Raw genomic sequence first — 22,926 nt, forward strand, 5'->3', positions numbered from 1 at the left:
AGACTTTTAAGCGACTCTTGGATAGGCACATGGAGGTTAGTAAAATGTAGGGTATGCAGGGTAGATTGATCTTAGTAGGATAATAGGTTGGCACAACATCGTGGATCAAAGGGCCTGTACTGTGCTGTACTGTTCTATTTCTTGTTCTATACTGCAAGGCAGAAAACTGATACAGAAGAGATTTAACTAATAAGACTGTCCTCCAAATTTTAAAGGTCATATGGCAGTCTGAATTGGTTCCCGGGTTTTTAAGAGATCTTATTGAAGCATACAAGATTCTTAGGTGTGGCAGATAAGATGTGGAGAGGTGGTTTCCCATTGTGACAGATTCTAGGACTAGAGTCATGCTCTCAGAATAAGGGCTCACCCATATAAAACACAAATGGACAAGAATTTCTTCTCTCCAGCTCGACAGTTTGTGAAATTCTTTACTGCCAAGAGCCGTAGAGGCTGGGTCATTAAGAATATTCAAGTTTTGAGATAAATAGATTTTTAATCATTAAGGGATTTCAATATTGTGAGGATAATACAGGAAAGTGGAGTTGAGGATCATTAGATCAACCATGATCTCACTGAATGGTGAGGCAAGCTCAAACAGCTGAATGGCCTACTCCTATGTCTTATGGTCTTACAATTTCTTCTATCAAAGTATGCTTCCCATCATGGGACAGTCTAGGACCAGAGTCATAGTCTCAGAATAAAGGGGCACCAATTTAAGATTGAGATGAGGAGGAATTTCCTCCCTCAGAGAGTTGTGAGTCTTTGGAACTCCTTACCACAGATAGCTGTGGGGACTGAGTCCATGTGTACATTTAAGGCTGGGATAGATTCTTGATCAGTTAGGGAATCAGGGATACCGGGAAAGGGCAGGAAAGTGAATGTAAGGAACTTTCGATCAGCTATGGTCCTATTGAATGATGGAGCAGGCTTGAGGGGCCAAATGGCCCACTCTTGTTCTGATTTATTGTGGTTTTATAGATTATTAGTATTTGAAGTTCAGTGGAGGCTACAGCATTGATTATATTTGAAGATAAGTTAGACAGATTTTTGATTGACAACAATCAAAGTTTACGTGAGACAGACAGGAAAGTAGAGTTAATGCCGCAATCCAGTCAGCCTTGATATTATTGAATGGCAGAACAGGTTCAAAGGGGATGAATGGCTTACTCCAGCTTATGTTTTGCTCCTATATCAAATATTCTCTACTATTTTAGCACTTCATAACATTTTGGGTTCATTCCCATAAATACTGTGAGTTTCTTGCATGACAGCTAAGAAGGCAGAGTGCCCTGGGTGTGTGACAATTGTAAACTTAACCAGATATTCCTGCCTTTGGCATGTAGGCCTCTTTAGTTCCACAAAAAGGCAGTTTTAGCAAATGCTTGGTGAGATTAAGTTTGATGCAAAATTTGACAGGTTCTTTATTTCATCAAATGAAAATAAAGCACGACAGAATTGTGAGGGAACAGTCAGATTTGCTGAAAGGGAAGTGGTGAAGGTTCTCGCTGAGATTAGGGAATGCTGCTGAAGTTATGTTAATGATGATGAAAAAGTTAGTGTCGTTCTCTTGATATGTTCCTTATTTTCCATGATTATGCAAAGATATATTGTCTGGCATAATCCTGTGAAGAGTTAACTGGAGAAGCCAACAAAAGCAGCACTGGTAATGCTAATCAGAATTTCTGCAACAATGATGGTGTGCAATGAATGGGGTGAGGTAACATAAGTAGATTTGAAGATAATTGGGACATGGGGCTGGAAACTCAGTTATAGATAAAATAGAGCTTTGGAACTGCGCACCATCTGTTTCAGCTTGACTTAACAATCAGGAAAGGGATGGAGTTTGTGGTGGGTGTAATGAGTCCACATCATGTTTGAGAAACTGTTTTTTTTTGTCTGATGTCTAATCCAATAAATTCCCCCCGTTAAATTGACACCACTGTGAGGCCTAATGGCCTGGATTGAATGGGATGTGAGGTTTAAGGCAGGACTTCACAGAATCACATAATACACTTGTGATGTGGTCATGGGGTGTTGCAGGGAAGGGCAATGAGAGTCAACTTCTGTCCCTGTTTCTGACATTCTCACCTTCCTCCCATCTCTGCAAGTCACAACCCTAGAATCATACCAACACCCCATCCTTCAACACCTACCATGACCTCACTCCCATCTCCACAAAATGCTTAACCTTGTCCTGTGTCCTCTGTGATCCTGGGACCGTGGGGATGCTCTTCCACAAACAGCCACAGATGACACCTCTGAGTTCAAGAGCTGTCAGCTCTAATCAGCCTGCAGCTCTTCCTGGGTGGCAATCTGGGTGGGTTTTGAGATGAGAGGTTGTCTTAACCAGTGCCTGATTGGCATGCAGTTTGGTGAGCTTTCCCTGGAAAAGGGTGAGCAGATCCCTCATGGGCTATGCAGATCGAGATCCCAAAAGCCTCAATAAGATTCCACCTGAAGTCTCCTGAAGAAAGTTAGGTTAAGTTCTCCAGCAAACAGGATTATACAAAATATGGGTGGAACCTTATGGCAACGGGGGTCTTGCCCGCCAACCTGAAAGCTGGCAAGGTCCCTGTGTCTGCTCTTTTCAGGAACGCGCTCCATGCCACTTGACAGGTCAGTGTGGACCTTCCTCAGCATCAAGGACCTGAGAGCTGACCTGCCAATCAGATGTTAGCAGCTGTCTTGTGCTCAGCAGCATTGCAGTGTTTGGCAGGGGCTACTGGGGGTACGGCGAGTCCTCAGATCGAAAAGGGCCTTGGGCAGTTGGTAACGCTAGTCACATGGGAGAGATGTCAGGATTAGGAAAGTGGATAGCTCTGAGAGGGCCCCAACACTCCTCAACGCCACCACTTCCTGATACCAGGAACCTGACTTTCTCAGTCAGGCACATGCATTATTGCTTTCTAGACAAAAACAAATACAGACTTAGAGTTTGTGTACAGATCTTTGATGGAGTCTTCTTCTTGCTGCTGTTGTTACATGTACTGCCCAGAGTGGGAACTCACTAAGAAGGTTGCTGCATGACATTGCATCCTGTAATAACATAACTATTAGCTTAATCATATAGTGAAATGAATACACATTTTGTATGAGCAAGCACACCATCAGTACTGCACTGAGGGAACCCCATTTATTCCTTGTGCTACCTGCGCTATAAGCCTTTTGCTTACTGTCAGGTTAATGCTGGCAGTGGTGGGTGAGACTCTTAATTGGCTAATAATTGCCTATTTAAGGGTTTCAATTGGTGGCAGCATGAGAAAATCATCTGCAGGCCTTCTGAGAATATTGTGTCACTGTATGCAAGCTATTGGGAGTCATCAGTATATATAATTGAAGATCGTATTATGCCTGTGAGCATTGAGGGGGTAGAAGCAATCCATTCCCTTCAACTCACTTTTTATTGTAGCATAAAATGTCTCTAAGCCAATTTTTCAGTATTGTAAGATTCTGCGATGTAATATCGTCCTTTTTAATGATGTTATTACAACTGCTGGGATATTGAATCATATTACATTTAATGAAGAACTGTACTTTTCACAGTAACTGATTTGCGAATACGATACCCATCATTGCAGTTCAAAAATATTTTTGTTTTAATTGAGAGACTATACGAACACATGTATCATTCACTATATCAGTAAAATTCACAAGACTCGTTCCTGTCAATTCACAGTTTGCTGTCTTTCTTTCAGGGGCGTCATGTCAAGACTGGGCAGCTGGCAGCGATTAAGGTCATGGATGTAACTGAAGTGAGTTTTCAATTTATGGTTATGTAGGTTTCCTAATGAGTTTTAATATATTCCTATCATATTAAAAAGAATTCAAAATCTAGTGCTCTGTATGTGAAATCTGAATGATCCCCTCTGGATACTTAAGTCTTTTGAATATTTATTTTGTCAGACTTTCTCAAAAGAGACCGCGTTAACTTGGGGTGAGACAAGACTCATGCAGGGAAGCTTCTTAGGAGCACTTAATTTCCTTTGTATTACCTACAAACATACAAAACCAAAAGTCATATCACTTAGGACAGGGTCTTCTGATTTAGTCAGTGAATCTGGGATGGGGGGGTTCTGCCTGGCATTAAGGCAGGTAAGGGAACACAGAGGACAGACAAACCTCTGCACTTGTCCAATTGGTTTGATGTTCTCTTAGCCTGATTGGCACATAACATGTATTACTAACCATAACACTGAGGTACAGGAAGCCATTCAACTAGAATGTTGCAGTAAAATTAGGGGATAGTTGAGTGAGGGGGATTGATGCCATTCACTGTAGTAAAGAGCAAGAATCCAAATGGCTGTGTTGATTGCCTAGCATGAGGGATATCTGCCCAGGAGAAGAAAGGGAATTTGCAATAGGAAGAGGAGATTCAGCGGTCATGTTTCATGTAGGTATGAATGACCTATATAGAACTAAGAAGGATGTTCTGCATAAAGAGTATGAGAAGCTAGATACTAAATCAAAAAGTAGAACCTCTAAGGTTACAATTCCTGGATTATTACCTGAGCCATGTGAACATTGGCATAGGCTATTTAAAAAAAAAGACAAATGCATGGCACAAAGACTAGTTTGGGAGGAGTGGGTTCAGGTTTGTGGGCTATTGGCACCAGTACGAGGAAATAGTCAAGCTGTACGACTGGGATGGTTTACATCTGAAATATGCTGGGACAAGTATTTTTGCAAACCTTATAATTATGGGAGTAGAAAGAGTTTGAAACTCAGTACTGGAGGTTGGGGCCTTAACGTGAAAACAGAGATTGCAGGAAAGGGTCAGCAGGCCTGGCAGCATCTGTGGAGAGAAATCAGAGTTAATGTTTCAGGTGGAGTGACCCCTCCTCAGAGGATTTCTCTCTACAGATGTTGCCAGATCTGCTGACCCTTTCCAGCAGTTTGTGTTTTTTGTTTTTGACTTACAGCATCCTCGATTCTTTCAGGTCTTTCCCCAATGTGAAAAGATGTGATGTTTCAAAGGTTAAGAGAAAAAAAATAGAAATTTGGGAAATGAGAATCAGAGAATGCTAGGAGGGGACAGAGAAAATAAAACCTAGGAATACACCAACAATCCAAAATAACAAAAAAACTAAAGACACCTGAATATGTTTAGCATTCACAAGAAAATAAACAAATTGATAGCATGATGGAAGTAAATAAGCACAATCTGAAGCCATTACCCATTACATAGAGCTGACTGCAAGATAACATGGGTTGTGTTTTGAATATTGAGAAGTTTATGACACTCAGGAAGAAAAGGAAGCCAGGTAAAGGTGAAGGTTTCAACCTTCTGCCCTTCACTATACATCTATGTTCCCTAGTTATTGACCCCTCTATTAAGGGGAGATTTTTTTTTTCCTATCTACCCTATCCATGCCCCTTGTAATTTTCCACACAACAGTCAGGATCTGACTTCCCAGCCTGCTGTGCTGTAGCTGTACAATCAGTATGTATATATTGTATATAAACAATGTTAACTGCATTTTGTATGACAGCTTGTTGCATAGCTTGTAGAACCATTAGAAGTGGTTTGCTTTGACTTTCAGAAGGCTTTCAACGAGGTCCCACAGAGACTGGCATGTAAAATTAAAGCACATTACAGATTACAGATAGTGTACTGACATGGATAGAAACCTAGTTAGCAGACAGAAAATGCAGAGTTGGAATAAACAGGTGTGTTTTTTTCCCAAGTGGCAACTAGTGTCTATTGCGGTACCTCAGGAATTAGTGCTAGAACCACTATTCACACTATATATATTCATCATTTAGATGTAATTTAACAACTAATGTAAAAACTTCAAGTTTGTAGACAGCACAAAGCTAGGTTGGAGGGTGAGCTGTCAGGAGGATGCAGAGATGCTTCAGTGCGATTTGGACAAGTTGAGTGAGTGGGCAAATGCATCAAAAATGAAGTATAATGTTGATAAATGTGAGATTGCCCAATTTGTCTGCAAAAACAGGAAGGCAGATTATTGTCTGAATGGCATTAAATTGAGGAAAAGGGGTGATGCAATCTGACCTGAGTGTCCCTGAACACCAGCTGTTGAAAGTAAGCATGCAGGTACAGCACACAACGAAGAAGGCAAATGGTTTGTTGGCCTCCATATTAAGAGGACTTGAGTACAAGAGCATGGATGTCCTGCTGAAGGAGAGAGATAGTAGGAACTGCAGATGCTGGAGAATCTGAGATAACAAGGTGTAAAGCTGGATGAACACAGCAGGCCAAGCAGCATCATAGGAGCAGGAAAGCTGATGTTTCGGGCCTAGACCCATTTCTGAAGAAGGGTCTAGGCCCAAAACGTCAGCTGTCCTGCTGAAATTGTGCAAGACCTTTGTGAGACCACACCTTGACTATTGTGTGCAGTTTTGGCCCCCATATCAGAAGAAGGATGTTCTAGCTACAGAGGAATGCAACATATATTTACCAAACCAATTTCTGGAAAGGCAGGACTCATGAATGAAGAGAGACTGGTTCGGTTAGGACTATATTTACTGGAGTTTAGAAGAATGTAGGAGAAGTTTATGGAGACCTATAAAATTCTCATAGGAATAGACTGGGTAAATTCAGAAAAGATATTCCTGATGGCTAGGGAGTCGAGAACCATGGGTTACAGTCTAAGGACATGGGGTAGGGTATTTAGATTGGAGATGAGGACAAATTTCTTCACCCAGAGTTTGGTGAGCCTATGGAATTCTCTACCATAGAAAATGGGTGGGACCAAAATATTGAATGTTTTCAAGAATGAGTCAGATATAGTTCTCAGGGATAAAGGGATTAAAGAGAATGGAGCGAATGAAGGAACAGGGCATTGAGTTGGATGTTCAGCTACAAACATATTGAATGGCAGGGTGGGCATGAAGGGCTGAATGGCCACCTTCTGGTGTTATTTTCTATGTTTCTGTATTTACATTGCGTTTTATACCTATGGAATAAATGACATCTTCAAAATAGGACACATGTTTATGTGGAGTTTTTGGGTTTGTATCCAAGTCGATAGTTGCATACTCATGTAAACTGTAACAGATCTGTTCTTAACCTCTGTGTATAAGATCCTGAATGGCTTTGACAAGGTGAATGTGGAAAGGACATCATTTGTTTAGTTGTTGAATTTCACAAGTGGGCTTTGGGAGCACAGCGTGCATGAAGGTGAAAACTTTCTAAAGTTGGCCAGGGAAGCCATCAATCACTGTTAACTGCACTAGCAATTGGCAGGCCAGCACTTCAGTTATTGGAACGTGTTCAGGCATATCGATCAATCAACAGAACTATAGTTACTCAAAGGTCAACAAAAGCATCAATTAACTGTACATTGTGTCTTAGTGATGACTGGACGCATTCTCCATGAAATCCAGAGGGGCCATCACCATTCATTCCTGCTCTCAGATTCTGGCACCATTTTCGCAATGCACTCTGGGATACTTTGTGGCCTGCATTTGGTGAAGTTGGCTGAATTCTAGGATTAGTTCAGGGATGAAGAGGATCTTGGCTCAATCTGTAGCAAGGTCTCAAGGGACAGCAGGAAGTTTTCTTTATAAATGTCAGAAACCACACGACACCAGGTTGTAGTCCAACAGATTTATTTGAAAACACAAGCTTTTGGAGCCTTGGGCTCCTCCACTTTATAAATGTCTACCAAGAAAACTAGAGCTATTCAGGCCACAGCAACTGCTTTGAACTGCAAAGAATGCATGTACGTTAAAAACAATGATAAAACAGGGATAAAATGATGGCCAGAGGTTATGCTGCAGAAAATCCCTCTTTTGAGCCCAGCTCCAGTTCAGAAACTGCTAACAGATAAGAATGAGTAATGCGACTTCCAGCCACACCAAGCTGCTCCTGCTGGGGTCACATCATTTCCTCTTCACTGAGTGCACATTGCGTTGTCTTGCTCCTTTTTCTCACACAGCATCCTTCCTCTCCTTCACAGGAAGCAAGGATCTGGGTCATTTTCCTCTCACTGTTAAGTTAATGGGAAAGTGGTTAGAATTGAGTCTTCCAGTGATGGATTGCTTTCGATATTTTAATTGCACTTGACAGAGCAAATGTTATCACCAGCAAAGAGAAAAAGAACCCAAGCCCCCTGTGGTGAGTGAAATAGTCCCTGTGATTGAAAGCAGCGTGCAAGCAGGCAATCAGAGAGATCCCTTCACTGAGGGTTTGAATTCTTATTTGACTCTTCACATAAACTGTCTATATTGTGCATTCAGTTTGACAAGAAGGCGAAGAGCATGGTATCACATCACGCGTGGTTAGTATTCTCTCAACTGTGGGCAGATGAGATCAGCATTCTTTCAGGTCAAACTGAAATGTGGTGAGCAATGACTTCTCATTGACCCCAGCCGAGATGTACAGCTTGTTGTATTTTTGTCCAACATGCATTTGCTGGCTTTATCTGGTGTTCAACTTTGTTTCTTTCACAAGCTAGTTCAAATTCTTCGCAGCTTTATGCCCCTGAATGTGCCAATGTTCAAATAGGGCCCACATCCTAGCTTGTGTGCTTCACAGTTCCCTTTCTGTTTTGAGGTCTCTTATCTGGTTGTGGTCTGCTGTCTTGGTTATTGCCAGCAGCCCAAGCTCCATCTATGTTAGGACATTCGGAGCACTATTTTCAGTTTAAAGACAATCAAGATGGGTTTGTTGCCCTCACATAGAGTCACAGAGTTGTATGGCACAGAAACAGACCCTTTGGTCCAACTCGTCCATGCTGACCAGATATCCTAAATTAATACGGTCCCATTTGCCAGCATTTGGCCCATATCCCTCTAAACCTTTTCCATTCATGTACCCATCCAGATGCCTTTTAAACGCTATAATTGTACCAGCCTCCACCACTTCCTCTGGCAGCTCATTTCATACATGCACCAACCTCTGCATGAAAACATTTTCCTCTTAGGTCCCTTTTAAATCTTTCCTTCTCACCTTAAACCTATGCCCTCTCTTTTTGGACTCCCCCACCCCGGAAAAAAGACCGTGCCTATCTACCCTATCCGTGCCCCACATGATTATATAAACCTCCATAAGGATATCCCTCAGCCTCCGACGCTGCATGGAAAATGTTTGGCCCACTTTCTCAGGAAGGACACAGTACAAGAATGAAGAAGCTAACTCTGGAGGGGAGGGTCTGATGAAGGGTCTAGGCCCGAAACGTCAGCCTTCCAGCTCCTATGATGCTGCTTGGCCTGCTGTGTTCATCCAGCTCTACACCTTGTTATCTCTGGAGTGGAGGTATTGGCACAGTGGTAACATTCCTGGGCTAGTAATCCAACAGCCTAGAATAATATTCTGAGGGCAGGGGTTCAAATCCCACATTGGTAAAGAATGAAATTGAAAAAGCTAGTCTAATGGTGACCAAGTGATTACTATCACTTGTTATGAAAAATCCACGTGGTATAGAAATACTGTTCAGGAGAGGAAATCTGGCATTTAGATTACAGCTCAGGAACAGCCCCTTTGGCCCACTATGTCTGTGCCAACCATGATTCCATTCTAAACTAATCCCATCAACCTGAAAGTAGTCTATATCCCTCCATTTTCTGCCTGTTCAGGCATCTGTCAAAGTGCGTCTTAAACATCACTATCATATCTGCTTCTACCATCTTCCAGGCAACTGCCACCCTCTGTCTAAAAAAACAAATTCCTTCTAGATCTCCTTTAAATCTTTCCCCTCTCACCTTAAACAATAGCCCCCTAATATTTGACATTTCCAGTCTGGGAAAGAAACTCTGTCTATCCACCCTGTCAATGACTGTCAAAATTTTATAGACTTCCATCGGGTCACCCCTCAGCCTCCGATGCTCTCAAGAAAACAATCCAAGTTCATCCAACCTCTCCTTGTAGCTAATACGCTCCAATCCGGGCAATATCCTTGTGAAACAAAAACCAAAGAACTGCGGATGCTGGAGATCAGAAACAAAAACTGTTGGAAATCTCAGCAGGTCTGGCAGCATCTGTGGAAAGAAATCAGAGTTAACTTTTTGGATCCAGTGACCTTTTTTCAGAACATAAGTTGTTGTTGTCTCGGATTCTCCAGCATCTGCAGTTCCTACTATCTCTTGTTGTTGTCATATCCTGGTTAATCTCTTTTGCACCCTCTCCACATCCTTCCTCATATGTGATGACCAGACCTGCACACAATACTTCAAATGTAGTCGAACTAAAGTTTTATGCAACTACCGGATTTACCTGGTCTGGCCTCAACAAGACTCCAAATTTCTTTGGAAGTTCCGAAAAAGAGTAATATTAGACTGGAAACATTAACTCTGTTTCTGTCTCTACGATGCTGCCAAACCTGCTGAGTTTCTCCAATGTTCTTTGTGTCTACTTCAGACCTATTGAAAAAGCCTTTCTGCTCCTATGATGCTGCTTGGCCTGCTGTGTTCATCCAGCCCTGCACCTTGTTGTCTCGGATTCTCCAGCATCTGCAGTTCCTACTATCTCTGACTCTTAACTGCTCACTGGGCAATTAGAGATGGGCAATAAATACTGGCCTAGCCACTGAAATCCACAGTTCATGAGCATTTTTTTTAACATGATGTATCATTTTGTCTTTTCTTGACACAAATAGGGGAAGGATGGATGTCTGAGGGCATGTGGGGTGGGGGAGGGGCTGCATTTGTAAAATGACAAACATCTTTTTCAAGTGGAATACAATTTACGCACAGCAGTCAGGATGGGTCCAAATGGCATTGGGAAAACAGAAAAGAAATTGTTCCTTTTTTGTGCATGCTAGTTTTTGTTTATGGGCTGAGAGGAGCTAAATGTGAGAAATCTGGAGAAATTCCATCTTGGAGAGTGGGTGATTTCCCAACCTCAGCTGGGGAATTTTACATTTCGGTGATCGACTTTGCCTCCTCTTTGTTTGTTTGTGCAGCTGGTGTAGGCGACAAGAATAGTTGGGTGATGGACATGTTTCCTGGCAGTGTTTGTGATCTGGTTGTGTGTTCAGCCTTTTTGTTACACCCTTTTCTTCTTGCAGCAACCAGTAGCCAATCCCCAAGAGACATGTTTTGCAAGATGCCAACAAGGCACACAATTCATCCATACAGTCCAGTGGAGGTCAAAATACTTGGCCAATGATATAATATCTGCTGGACTGGAGTTAGTGTACAACATTTGGGAGAATAGGAAGGGGGGAATGAAAACATTTGAAGTGAGACAATAGTCCCTACAGTTGGCAGAAAGCCCAAATCCTGCAACAAGCAACCTGAATCAGTAAAGTGACCATAATGCAGCGTGCTGAGGTTTCTGATGGTGAAGTGGTAGTGTCCTTATTTCTGGGATAGAGACCCAGGTTCAAATCCCACCTGCTCCAGATGTGTGTAACAACATCTCTGAGCAGGTTGATTAGAATATATCCACAGTGCGGAAAGAGACAATTAATGAGTTACTATTTTCCATGTGGTGCAGTCGATCAGCACTCAGTACTTACATGGCAGCACAGATGCCTCTAAAATGCCAAGATTGTGAGCTCAATCCCCACCAAGAGCTGCTTTTAGGGCTCTTTCAATGCAATGATGTTGTTCCTACCTCAGAGCTAGTAGATTTGGGTCCAAGTCCCACCTACTCCAGAGCTGTGTACTGACATCTCTGAACAGTTTGACTAGAAAATATCTAAAACAGTGTGGTGTATTTTACAAAGGAAATAGATCAGTTCTATACTCCTTTCCTCACATACTGTGCAGTCATCTAACTTTGGTCAGACTTGACTGCGGAATACTTTAGAATTAGAATTAGAATTAGGTTTTATTGTCATGTGTACTCAAGTACAGGGATAGAGGAGTATATTGAAAATTCTACAAAGTCACCATTCCTTGTGTCATCTTAGGTACAAAGAAGAAAAATAAAGAAATAAGTTAAAAGTTTGACATTACAGTTCTTCTTAGTATAAAGTAGACAAAGTAAGAAGTTTAGCTATGGGCTCCATGCTGGGCTTTGCCCATGAGGGCTCACACTCACACTCACACTCCCTGTGCTGGAAATGCTCTCCTCTGCGCTGCCTTCTCACTGCCCCCTGTCAGTGCCCACTCAGGGGCTCACTGACCGTCCCCTGCCAGTGCCCACCCAGGGCTCACTGACCGTCCCCTGCCAGTGCCCACGCAGGGGCTCACTGACCGTCCCCTGCCAGTGCCCACCCAGGGGTTCACTGACCGTCCCCTGCCAGTGCTCACCCAGGGGCTCAGTGACCGCCCCCTGCCAGTGCCCACCCAGGGGCTCACTGACCACCCCCTGCCAGTGCCCACTCAGGGACTCACTGACCGTCCCCTGCCAGTGCCCCCCCAGGGGTCACTGACCACCTCCTGCCAGTGCCCACCCAGGGGCTCACTGACTGCCCCCTGCCAGTGCCCACCCGGGGGCTCACTGACCGACCCTGCCAGTGCCCACCCGGGAGTCACTGACCGTCTCACCGCCAACTGCTCTGGCCCGTGACGATGGTGCCAAGTGTTAGAGTCCCACCCGTCTCACTAGCTGCCTCGTTGCCGTGCACCAACTGCTGCCATGCTCTGGACCCCGTTCTCTCTCCAGAAGATAAGTGAGAAAAAAAAACTAAAAAACTGAAAGAAACAGAATAAGACGAGAAAAGGAGAAGAAAAAATAGACAGAGTACACGAGGCCTGGTCTCAGAGCGCAGATGCTGCCTACTCATTGACACCGACTTAGGACCTCTGCGAAGGGCACTATATAACTGCAAGTAATTCTTACTTTTCTGTTGATAGGTTACTGTCAATTTGTTGGGGTGCTATGTGAACTGCTACCAATGCTTATCAGAGATTTGTGTGGATATCTTGTCAGTCCATTGTCTTACCACTGGTGTAGTGTTTCAGACTACAGCCGGGATGCAAGTTTAAAACCTTTCTTACATTTTTATCTCCTGGAACAATCTGCACTCCAAAATCATATATTTTTAAAAAATAAGCACTGCAAAAATGGCAATATAAACAGCACAAAAGAAGAAAGAACTCCGCAAGTCTGGCAGCGTTTGCGATGGGGAAAGTCAAGTTAACACGTGGAAACTAATGATTCTATCCACCAGCGGAAGAAGCTGTGGTAACCCCAGCACAGCTGTTATGCAGCAGCTCTTTCTAATACCCCCTCTCTCACGCACTTATCCAACTACCCTCTGAATGAGTCGGTGTCAATCTCCTCAGTTATTCCAGTGGGACAGCAAATTCTATGTCCTCGAAGTAATGAGTTTTCTTGTGAATTCCTTAATAGTTTTAACAGTGACTATCTTAAACACGTATTCACAGCAATGTGGTTGACTCTTAACTGTCCTCTGGGCAGTTAGGGATGGACAATAAATGCTGCCCCAGCCACTGACGCCCTCATCCCGTGAATGAATAAAGAAAGAGAAATGACCCTTTAGATATATGATTGCAAATGGAAAACTTGAACATTGGTCCTTCTATAGGATTGTTCATCTCTTTGATAAATATATACTACAGGACATCCCACAGACTGCAATGAGTTGATATTTTGCACCAGATGTTTAGTTTAAATATAAACAGATTAATAAAGAATTGAATGCTGACAGCTCGACTGACATTTGGATGACCTTCTTGTCCTTTTTTGACTCCCATATGATTATACTGTCCTGTAATCTGGTTTGAGCGCTACCTAACTTGAACCAATGTGCATTTTGCAAAATTTATAATAGGTAGCTGGGATTTCTTGCACTTCACAATTGCATATGCCAGTCACTTCTTTTCCTCTGATATAAATTGCTCCCCAATTTAAAGTATCGGAATTTTTAACCCATGATATAACAAGAAACAAAAAGAATGAAAGAACTGGCATTACCCATACATACTGGTGTAAAGGTCAATTTTATATTAAAAAGTGACCCATTTTATTTGGCCATAAAATCATACGTCTCATATAGCTCATAAATATCGAGCCTAGTTTTTAAAGATTCAAACTCCTGTTATGTTTAATAATTATTCAGCAGTTATTATTACAGTTTATTAGTTTTAGAGGCTTGTACTGGAACCTTTCAATTGTCCTTCCACCACTTCCAGCAGCAATCTCCCACACAAACAACAAGACTAATGCATACCACACCATTTATCATGATGACTTTGCAAAGGTAAAATATGAATGCAGCTCAAATTAAACCAGGGGGAAATGGCAGCAGCAAGCATTGGTGAACATCAGCAAAATGGTCAGATATCACCCTCAGTGAAGCGAGGAAATTCTGGGTTCTAGAATTCAAGGACAGTGTTGGGTGGTGCACAAGGTTTGTGGATAGGTACAATTCTGAACTGATTGAAGAACAGATATTTCACACTCCCTAACACCCAAACTCAATGGTAAAATCATCAACCGATGTTGTCAACCACACTCGAGAGAAGTTTGCTGTTTTGCAAGGGGAGTTAAATACATGTACAGAGAGGTTATGCATCAGTTATATAGGGCACTGGTGAGGCCACATCTGACGTACTGTGTACAGCATTGGTCCCCCTATTTAAGTCAGGTTGTAAATGCATGAGAAGCAATCCAACAACAAAAGGAATGGGCAAGTTGTCTTATAAGGAGAGGTTGACCAATTTAGGCTTGTCAGATCTGGAGTGGGGAAAGGGGATTCAAGTCTGAGGGGCTTGGGGCGTTATCAGATCCTGGGTGTTAGAGGGGGGCGTCAAGTCCAGTGGTAGGACGGGGAGTTTTGTCCAGGGGCAGTGGGTTCTTGGGTCTGGAGTGTGGTTTACAGATGCAGAAGGTCAAGTGCTATTGCTATTCTGGATGATAAAGCAAGTATTGCTCATACAGTACCATCCCAATTCACTTATCCTCTGCAATTGTAGCTGGGTTCAAATGCAGTCCAGCATTTTTACAGCTGCGATTAAAGATAAATATTCCATGGGTTCCCTGGGCTTTTACTTCTTCACTGTGCATCAACAGGCTTTGGTTTTGAGAAGATGGTCACAGTCTGTCTTTCACAACATACTTGAGACTGTCACAATTGCAATTTATTTCATGCCTTTCATTTCACTGCCAGCTGCACTTCTTTTGCAATTTGTTCAAAAGGAAGACTCAAACATTTGAGATTTCAGTCCCACTTCTTCAACTTTTCACACAACAAGCTGCTATTTTCAGAAGAGGAGCTTTTACTTGCAATCTGATGCCTTGATTCATAAGTATGTTTAGCTCCTCACAGATTTAATTTGCTTTCTGGTTCTGGAATTCTCCAGGTGTACTTGGAAAAGAATAACATGACAATAAAAAGAAAAGGTCACCTGTGACATGGTTTGCTTCTTGAGGACTATAAAAGAAAAACCAATTACACATTTCCAGGTCAACTGAATTTTGCAGTTCATTGTTAAGTACTACGGCCAGTGTGACACTGAAGAAAGGTCCTGTTTCTTCCTTAATACTGACAGAACCACTGTGCATTTGCAGTATTTTTTATTTGGTTTCATTGTGAGGTCACTTATTCATCTGCTCTGCCTCTACTTAAAGAAACGTTAAGAAGAAGAAAACATTATTAAACTCCTGGAGCCTATTCCACCATAATACAATAATGGCTGATCTATATTCCAATTTTAACCACCCACCTCAGCTCCTTAACAAAAATCGAGTGATCTTGACTTTATTCATTGTGCAATAATATATTGTTTTTTCTGAAAGAGACAGCTTCACATTGCTACCACCCTTTTTGCATCAATTCTCTGCTTTTAGGATCATGACCCCTTGCCCTAAACTCCCCCATCAGAAAATGATTATTCCTAACTGCCTTTTCAAATCTTTTCAAACTCATAAAGACCTGAGTCAAATTATTCCTTAGCCTTCTATATTGCAGGGAATAGAATCTCAGTTTGTATAATCTCTCCTCACAGTCTAGCTTTCGAAGCCTCAGTAATTAAAGGTGGTAAAAGCGAATTGTGAAGCCCAAGAAAGCTGCAAATGCATTAAAGGGTATCCCTGAGGATTTCACTATTCTGTTTTATCAACCTACTGCTACAGCCATGCAGCGGAGTCATCACTCATCACTCACTTAAAATTTCGGCATTGACTCATTTGAAAGCACCTTAAAAGCATTAGAGTGTGCAGTGTATTGCCTGAATGTATGGAGAAGCAGAACTGAGGCATTCCAAAGGGAATTTGATCATTGTCTATTAAAGGAGATATGCAGGACTAAAGGCAGGGGAGTGACACTAGGTGAAATATTCCCGTAGAGGGTTAGCAAAAAGAAAAATGGCCAAATGGCCCGTCTTCTGTGCTGTAACTATTGATAATTCTTCAATTCTATGGTTTTATGTTGCAATTCATAGGAGAAATGCATCTGTTAATGGAAACAGCTTTGCTGTGAACACAAATTGAGTGTGTTGGGAGGAATCGTTGATCAAAAATGTCTGTAAACTCAGTGCCTTTGTATCAGGTGCAATCAAAATCATACCCCAGAAAAGAACTTACATTAGAAACATTATTGCTTCGAGAGGATGATGGTTTGAGTCAGAAACGGGGTTCAAGACCCTTTGGATAATATTGGTTCTTCATTTTAAAACTCTGAGCATTCATGGGAATTTCCTATTTCGGTACAATAGAAAAAGACACTAATTGTTATACGTGATGGAGAAACATGCTTTTGAGATCATTGAGGTACAGAAATTCTCCATGATCATTCAACAGACCAAATCAAATTTGGTTTGAAGGCTTGTGGTCAACAAGATGAGTTTCAGTGCAATAGATATGCAGTTCTTCCCACTTTTTCAATGAAATCTGTCGTTCATCCATCTGTTGAGTGCATGGTATGTCTTTTCCAATCCTGCTCACACAAAACTTTGCTATTTTCTCAGAAGATTCTGCTTATGAAGGTGATTAGTGCTTCCATTTTCTACAGCAAGTTTTCCGGAGTCAAAAGGGAAACATATAAGTCATGGAATGGATTTTGACAGAGCCATGCCACTGTTTTTTAGAATGTAAGGCTGAATTTTGAGGAAAGACTGGAGGAGCCTTGGTTATGCAGTCTTAAAAGGTGATGCTTGTCCACATCCTTAAAGAGTTGTAGATGGTACAATACAATGTAATACATAGTACGACAAAGGTCAATCCATAAAACTAAGTGATTGAGTTATAACCAAGGTTCCAATTAATCAACATCAAATTCATGACTGCTGCCAAAAGGTTCTTCTCTCACCTTCACCTGGTCCATCTCTGACTCTTCCCTCCCTGGACTTTACTGTTTCCATTTCTGAGGATATACTGTCCGCCAATATCCATTACAAGCCCACCGTGTCCCACAGTTACCACAACTATTCCTTTCACACCCTGCTTTGTGCAAGTATTCCATTCCATTCTCCAAGTTTTCCCTTCTCCGTCATTTCTGTTCTGATGATGTCACCTCTCACCAGGCTGCCTCCGACATATCCGCCTTTTTCCTCAAACGAGGATTCCACCCATTGTGGTTGGCAGGGCCTTCAGTCATTTCCAACAAATCTCCTACCCTTCTACTTTTATCCATCTTCCTCCTTTCCAAAATGATAGGGTTCCCCTTGTCCTCACTTTCCACCCAACAACCAAAGGGTCGTCCTCCGCTATTTTGCCACCTCCAGCAGGATGTCACTACCAAACACATCTTCCCCTCCCTTCCACAGTCATCATTCTGCAGGAAGTGTTCCCTCAGTGACCCCCTGTCCCTGCATCACTCCTAATGCTTCGTTAGTCTCCCGCGGTAGCTTCCCGTGCAACTGCAGCAGGTGTACCACTAGTCCATTCACCATCTGCCCCCTCATTTTCCAAAGCTCCAAACACACATTCCAACTGGAGCAGCAATTTGCACATCTTTCAGTTCAGTCTATTGCAATTGCTGCTCATGATACATCTCCTTTACATTAGCGAGACCAAACACACTCTGGTGACCATTCTGCAGAACATCTCCTCTCTATCTGTAGAAATGACCCCGACCACCCAGTTGCTTGCTATTTCAATACACCACCTTGTTCCCGTGCTAACCTGCCTGTCCTGGGCCTGCTGCAATGTTCCAATGAAGCACAATGAAAACTTAAGGAACAACACCAGCTTTCCCATAAAGGCACTTTACAGTCTCCAGATCAAATTCACTAAGTTCAGAAACTGATTGCAATATGTCTATTCCCCATTTTCCTTACCCAACCCTCTCCCCAACCCCCTGTCCCCCACCCCCACCTGCCTTCCCCACAGATGTCCCTTGTTTGTGTCTTGTTTTACTTTGCACTTAATAGGAAGGACAAATTCTGTCCCTTTCATGCCTTCATTTACATCCTTATACAATCTTTCTTTTCTCTTTATGACTATTAACAACCTCTTTGCACTGGGTCTTCACACTGTCTGCCCTCTTTCTCCTCCTCTGCCTCTGTAGAAGTAATAAAAAGAACCTGTTGCAGCTGTACAAAACTCTGGTGCGGCCGCACTTGGAGTATTGCGTACAGTTCTGGTCACCGCATTATAGGAAGGATGTGGAAGCATTGGAAAGGGTGCAGAGGAGATTTACCAGGATGTTGCCTGGTATGGAGGGAAGGTCTTATGAGGAAAGGCTGAGGGTTTTGAGGCTGTTTTCGTTAGAGAGAAGAAGGTTAAGAGGTGACTTCATAGAGACATACAAGATCATCAGAGGATTAGATAGGGTGGACAGTGGGAGCCTTTTTCCTCGGATGGTGATGGCTAGCACGAGGGGACATAGCTTTAAATTGAGCGGTGATAGATATAGGACAGATGTCAGAGGTAGGTTCTTTACTCAGAGAGTAGTAAGGGCATGGAATGCCCTGCCTGCAAAAATAGTAGACTCGCCCACTTTAAGGGCATTTAAATGGTCATTGGATAAACATATGGATGATAATGGAATAGTTTAGGTTAGATGGGCTTCAGATTGGTTTCACAGGTCGGCACAACATCGAGGGCCGAAGGGCCTGTACTGCGCTGTAATGTTCTATGTTCTATGTTTTTTGTTCTATGTTCTATGTTCTAAAACCTTTTGTTTCTCAAGAAGAGTCATACCATAGTTGAAATGTTAATTTGGATTCTGTCTAAACAGATGCTGCCAAACCTATTGAGTTTCTCCAGCATTCTATGTGTGATCAATGCTTAAGTAGGATAATGAAGATTAATAACAATAGAATTGTTTAAAGAAAATAAATGCTCTCCTGTATGGGCTACAGATTCTCTCTACATTGCACTTTTTTTAATGTAAAATTAGGAATCACTCTTTTAGGACAATGATGAGGATAAATTTTATCTCTCATTCAGTTTTGAGACTTTGGAACACTAACTCCAAAGGTGGTAGAAGCAAGGTCATTAATTCTTTTCAAGTGCAGAAATGGATAGGTTCTTGTGAGGGAAAGGAATCAAAGAGCATTGATTTTTAATGATTTGATTTGATTTATTCTCGTCAAATGTAGCTAGGTAGTGAAAAATTTTGTTTTGCGTGCAGTACAGGCTGATCATACTATAAAAAGTGCATTAGGGTTGTAGAACTGAGCAAAAAATATAACGCTATGGCTGCAGAGAAGATGCACAAAGGGCGAGATCAACATTAAACTTAAAATTTGACAGGTCCATTCAGAAGCCCGATAACAGCAGGGAAGAAGCTGTTCTTGAATCTGTTGGCAGGTGTGTTTAAACTTCTGTATCTTCGGCCCAGTGGAAGAGGTTGGAGGAGATTATAACCGGGGTGGGAGGGGCCTTTGATTATGTCGGCTGCCTTTCCAAGGTAGCGAGATGTATAGATGGACTCAATGGATGGAAGTTTGGCTTGTGTAATCGACTGTGCTGTGTTCACTTTGGAGTAGTAGGGAATGGGAAATCTTAAACACAATCAGATCTGTCGTGACTCTTCTTGAATGATGAAGCAGGCTTGAGTGGTCAACTTCTGTTCCTATTTCATATGTCCGTAAGTTTGTAAAATACATCACAAGCTGCAATGTGCTTTGAGATGTCCAGAGGTCCTTAAAATCCAAGTTGAATACAAATACTTTTGAATGGATGAGATAGGATTGCTTTTGAATCTGGTAACTAACATTGGTTTTGTTGTGCAAGCTTTATTAATTGATGTTAGTTATTGATGGATTGTGCTGTGTCTTCACGTTTACTTGAATTTATCCAAAGAGGCTTTAGTGTATAGATTTTTTTTCATCTAATTAAACAATTGTAATGGTTCCTACACATGCCATCTGACCAGAAGCTACGGCTTCAAGTTTTAAAGTGATTTCACTTCTGCTCGGTGTGACTTGATCTGCTTTCTCTGCACTCTGAATATGCCTGGTTTCCCTCTGAGCAGTCTCGACAAAAGCAAAGCAGAACAACTGAAGGCAGATGATTGGGTTGCACAGTGGCTCAGTGGTTAGCACTGCTGCCTCACAACGCCTGGGACCTGGGTTCAATTCCGGCCTCAAGTGATGTGTGACGTTTGTGCATTCTCCCTGTGCCTGTGTAGGTTTCTTCTAGTTTCCTCCCTCAGTCCAAAAGATGTGCAGGCTAGGTAGATTAGCCATGGGAAATGCAGGGATAGGGTAGAGAGGGTGAGCCTTGATGGGACACTGTTCAGAGAGTCAGTGTGGACTTAATGGGCTGATGGCCTGCTTCCACACTGTAGCGATTCCATGATAAGATAATACAACCCTGAATACCTGGACTTCAACTGTATCATGGGATCGTCCTATGAGATTTGAGGAGCAAGTGCCTGCACTCTCTAGGGATTGAAGGAATGACAGGTGATCTCATAGAACCACACAGACAGGCCAGATGCATGAAGGATGTTTCCCTTGGGTATGGATGTGGGTATCTGTAAATAAGTGGCTCAGCTTCAGAACAGCAGGTTGTCCAATTATTACTGAAATACAGAGGCATTTCTTCAGTCAGAGGATGGCTAATCTTTGGCTAATCAAAAACGTTGTGGAGGTTCAGATACTGAGCTTATTTGATGCAGAGATCAATGGATTACTTGGTATTATAGATATCAGGAGATATGGGAATAGTGTGGGAATTGAGCATTGACAGACGAGATCAGCCATGATCAAGTTAAATAACAGCAGGCTGAAGGGACTGAATGGCCAACTTCTTCTTTCTATGATCCTATGACCTGGTATTCAATATTGACCATTTATGTGTCTTAAAAGTGGCCCTGCTTTCACTGTAACCTCCACAAACAAAGTCCACTGCTAACCACTTAAAGCCTCTACCAATCTAACAGATATTTCTACAGGAAATTAGTGGTCTCAGTCCAAGGGGCAGAGGGAATGACATAATTGTGGTGGAAAGTCGAAATGACATGGAGAATGTTTTTATTGTGCTTTCTGCTAGAGAACTGAAACTCAGTTGGGAGCATCACAAGGCATTGAGTACATTTAATTAATATTTACTTGAAGGAAATTAGCAGTGCTGTACCACAGCATGACCTTGTGACACTGTCAAAGGGATTTTCTTGGGAAGTGGGAGCTGAGAAGGAAACCCCCACAAAGTCTGATGTCACCTCAGCCCATGTCCCCATTTATAAAGTGAAGTGACTAAATGGGTCTTTTCCTTTTTGTGATTCTTCCACGTAACATCAGATATTGCCTCATTACCACTTCTCAAGCACCGAGACATTGAACTGCTTCATTCTTACAGTGGAGATAAAATGATCAGTGATTATAATTCAGAGGAAATGATGGCGTAACAATCTATTTGTAAATGATCCTGACACTTATGTCCTGAAAGCTTTTAAATCCCACACATTAATTTGCATTTTAAATCTCTCGCAGTTCAACAAAAAATAATGAAGGGTCGAGAAAGATAATCTGGTCTATTTACCTTGTCCCAATATTACGATGCCTGATGGAGTATCAGAATGAGACACATTTTACATCGAGCAGGCATGTTAGCTCTTGGGAGAGAAGAAACCAGTCAGAAAACCAAGGGCCAATAAGGGAAATAAAGCTCCGAAAAAGTCTCCTCCAGCCCCCTCAGACAATTAAAAACACCTTGCAATAACTCTAGTCTCAACCCTAACCCCAGAAGCATAGGTTAACTGATTACCTCGGTTTGTTGCGTTATCTCTCGAAATAGGCTCAAATGCCTACTAAGTGGTCTAGTTCTGTTCCTACATTCCTATGTTTGAGATGCAGTCTTTGTTCTCTTGTGGAAAGACAAATAACTTTATTTTCAAGTGTAATTGACATCATGTTTCAACAAAATTTTAGAATCAATGCAGTGCCTATGTTGTTTCTTTGTTCTGATATGTCAGAAATGTTCTCAAAGTGCCTTAACATCTTCTTCCACCCTATAGCAATACAATGATCAACGATAAATGAAAGGTCCCCAGTGTGCGGTGTGTGTTCTTAAACTTGAATAGGATTAATGACAAGCTGATTTGCTTTTTAAAAATTGGGCTTTAGTTGTGTGTGGAAAAATCAAAACAAAAATTAGCTGCCTCGGGTGCATCATGGTACCCACAAGGTAAGAATCACAAAGCTGCTTTTGTTAACTTTATATGTGCAAAAATGTACATTCATTTCAAGTTTTTGAATCATAATTTCTATTCTTGTTAGGGTCATTGAGTCATTCAGCTCAGAAACAGACCCTTCAGTCTAACCATTCCATGCCGTCCATCATCCCAAACTAAACCAGCCCCACCTGCCTGCGCTTGGCCCATACCCCTCCAAACATTTCTTATTCATTTACTTATCTAAATGTCTTTTAAATGTTGTAACTACACCCGCATTCACCACTTCCTGTAGAAGTTCATTACACACACGAGCCACTTTTAAAAATATCGCCACTCATGTCTTTTATAAATCTTTCTCCTCTCATCTTAAAATATGTCCCCTAATCTTGAAATCCCCCACCCTAGGAAAAAGACACCCACCATTCACTTTATCTATATCCTTCATGATTTTATAAACCTCTATAAGGTAATCCTCAATCTCCTAAGCTCCAGTGAAAAACATTTTGGGTTCGAGTCAAAGGTCGGAAGTAGGTTGGCTTGT

At 42.0% G+C, this 22,926-nt stretch overlaps 1 protein-coding gene across 2 annotated transcripts in view; it reads left to right on the forward strand.

The window, feature by feature from the left end:
- Positions 1-22,926, forward strand: part of si:zfos-2326c3.2 (mitogen-activated protein kinase kinase kinase kinase 4) — a 254,941-nt gene that overhangs the window by 53,872 nt on the left and 178,143 nt on the right. For both annotated transcript variants that reach the window (XM_048605155.1, XM_048605156.1), the window contains exon 3: positions 3,696-3,752. In XM_048605155.1, the coding sequence (XP_048461112.1) occupies positions 3,696-3,752 (57 nt within the window). The remainder of the gene's footprint in view (positions 1-3,695; positions 3,753-22,926) is intronic.

The sequence above is a fragment of the Rhincodon typus genome, chromosome 14 (assembly GCF_021869965.1).
Source record: "Rhincodon typus isolate 14 chromosome 14, sRhiTyp1.1, whole genome shotgun sequence".
In the NCBI taxonomy this organism is placed as follows: Eukaryota; Metazoa; Chordata; class Chondrichthyes; order Orectolobiformes; family Rhincodontidae; genus Rhincodon; species Rhincodon typus.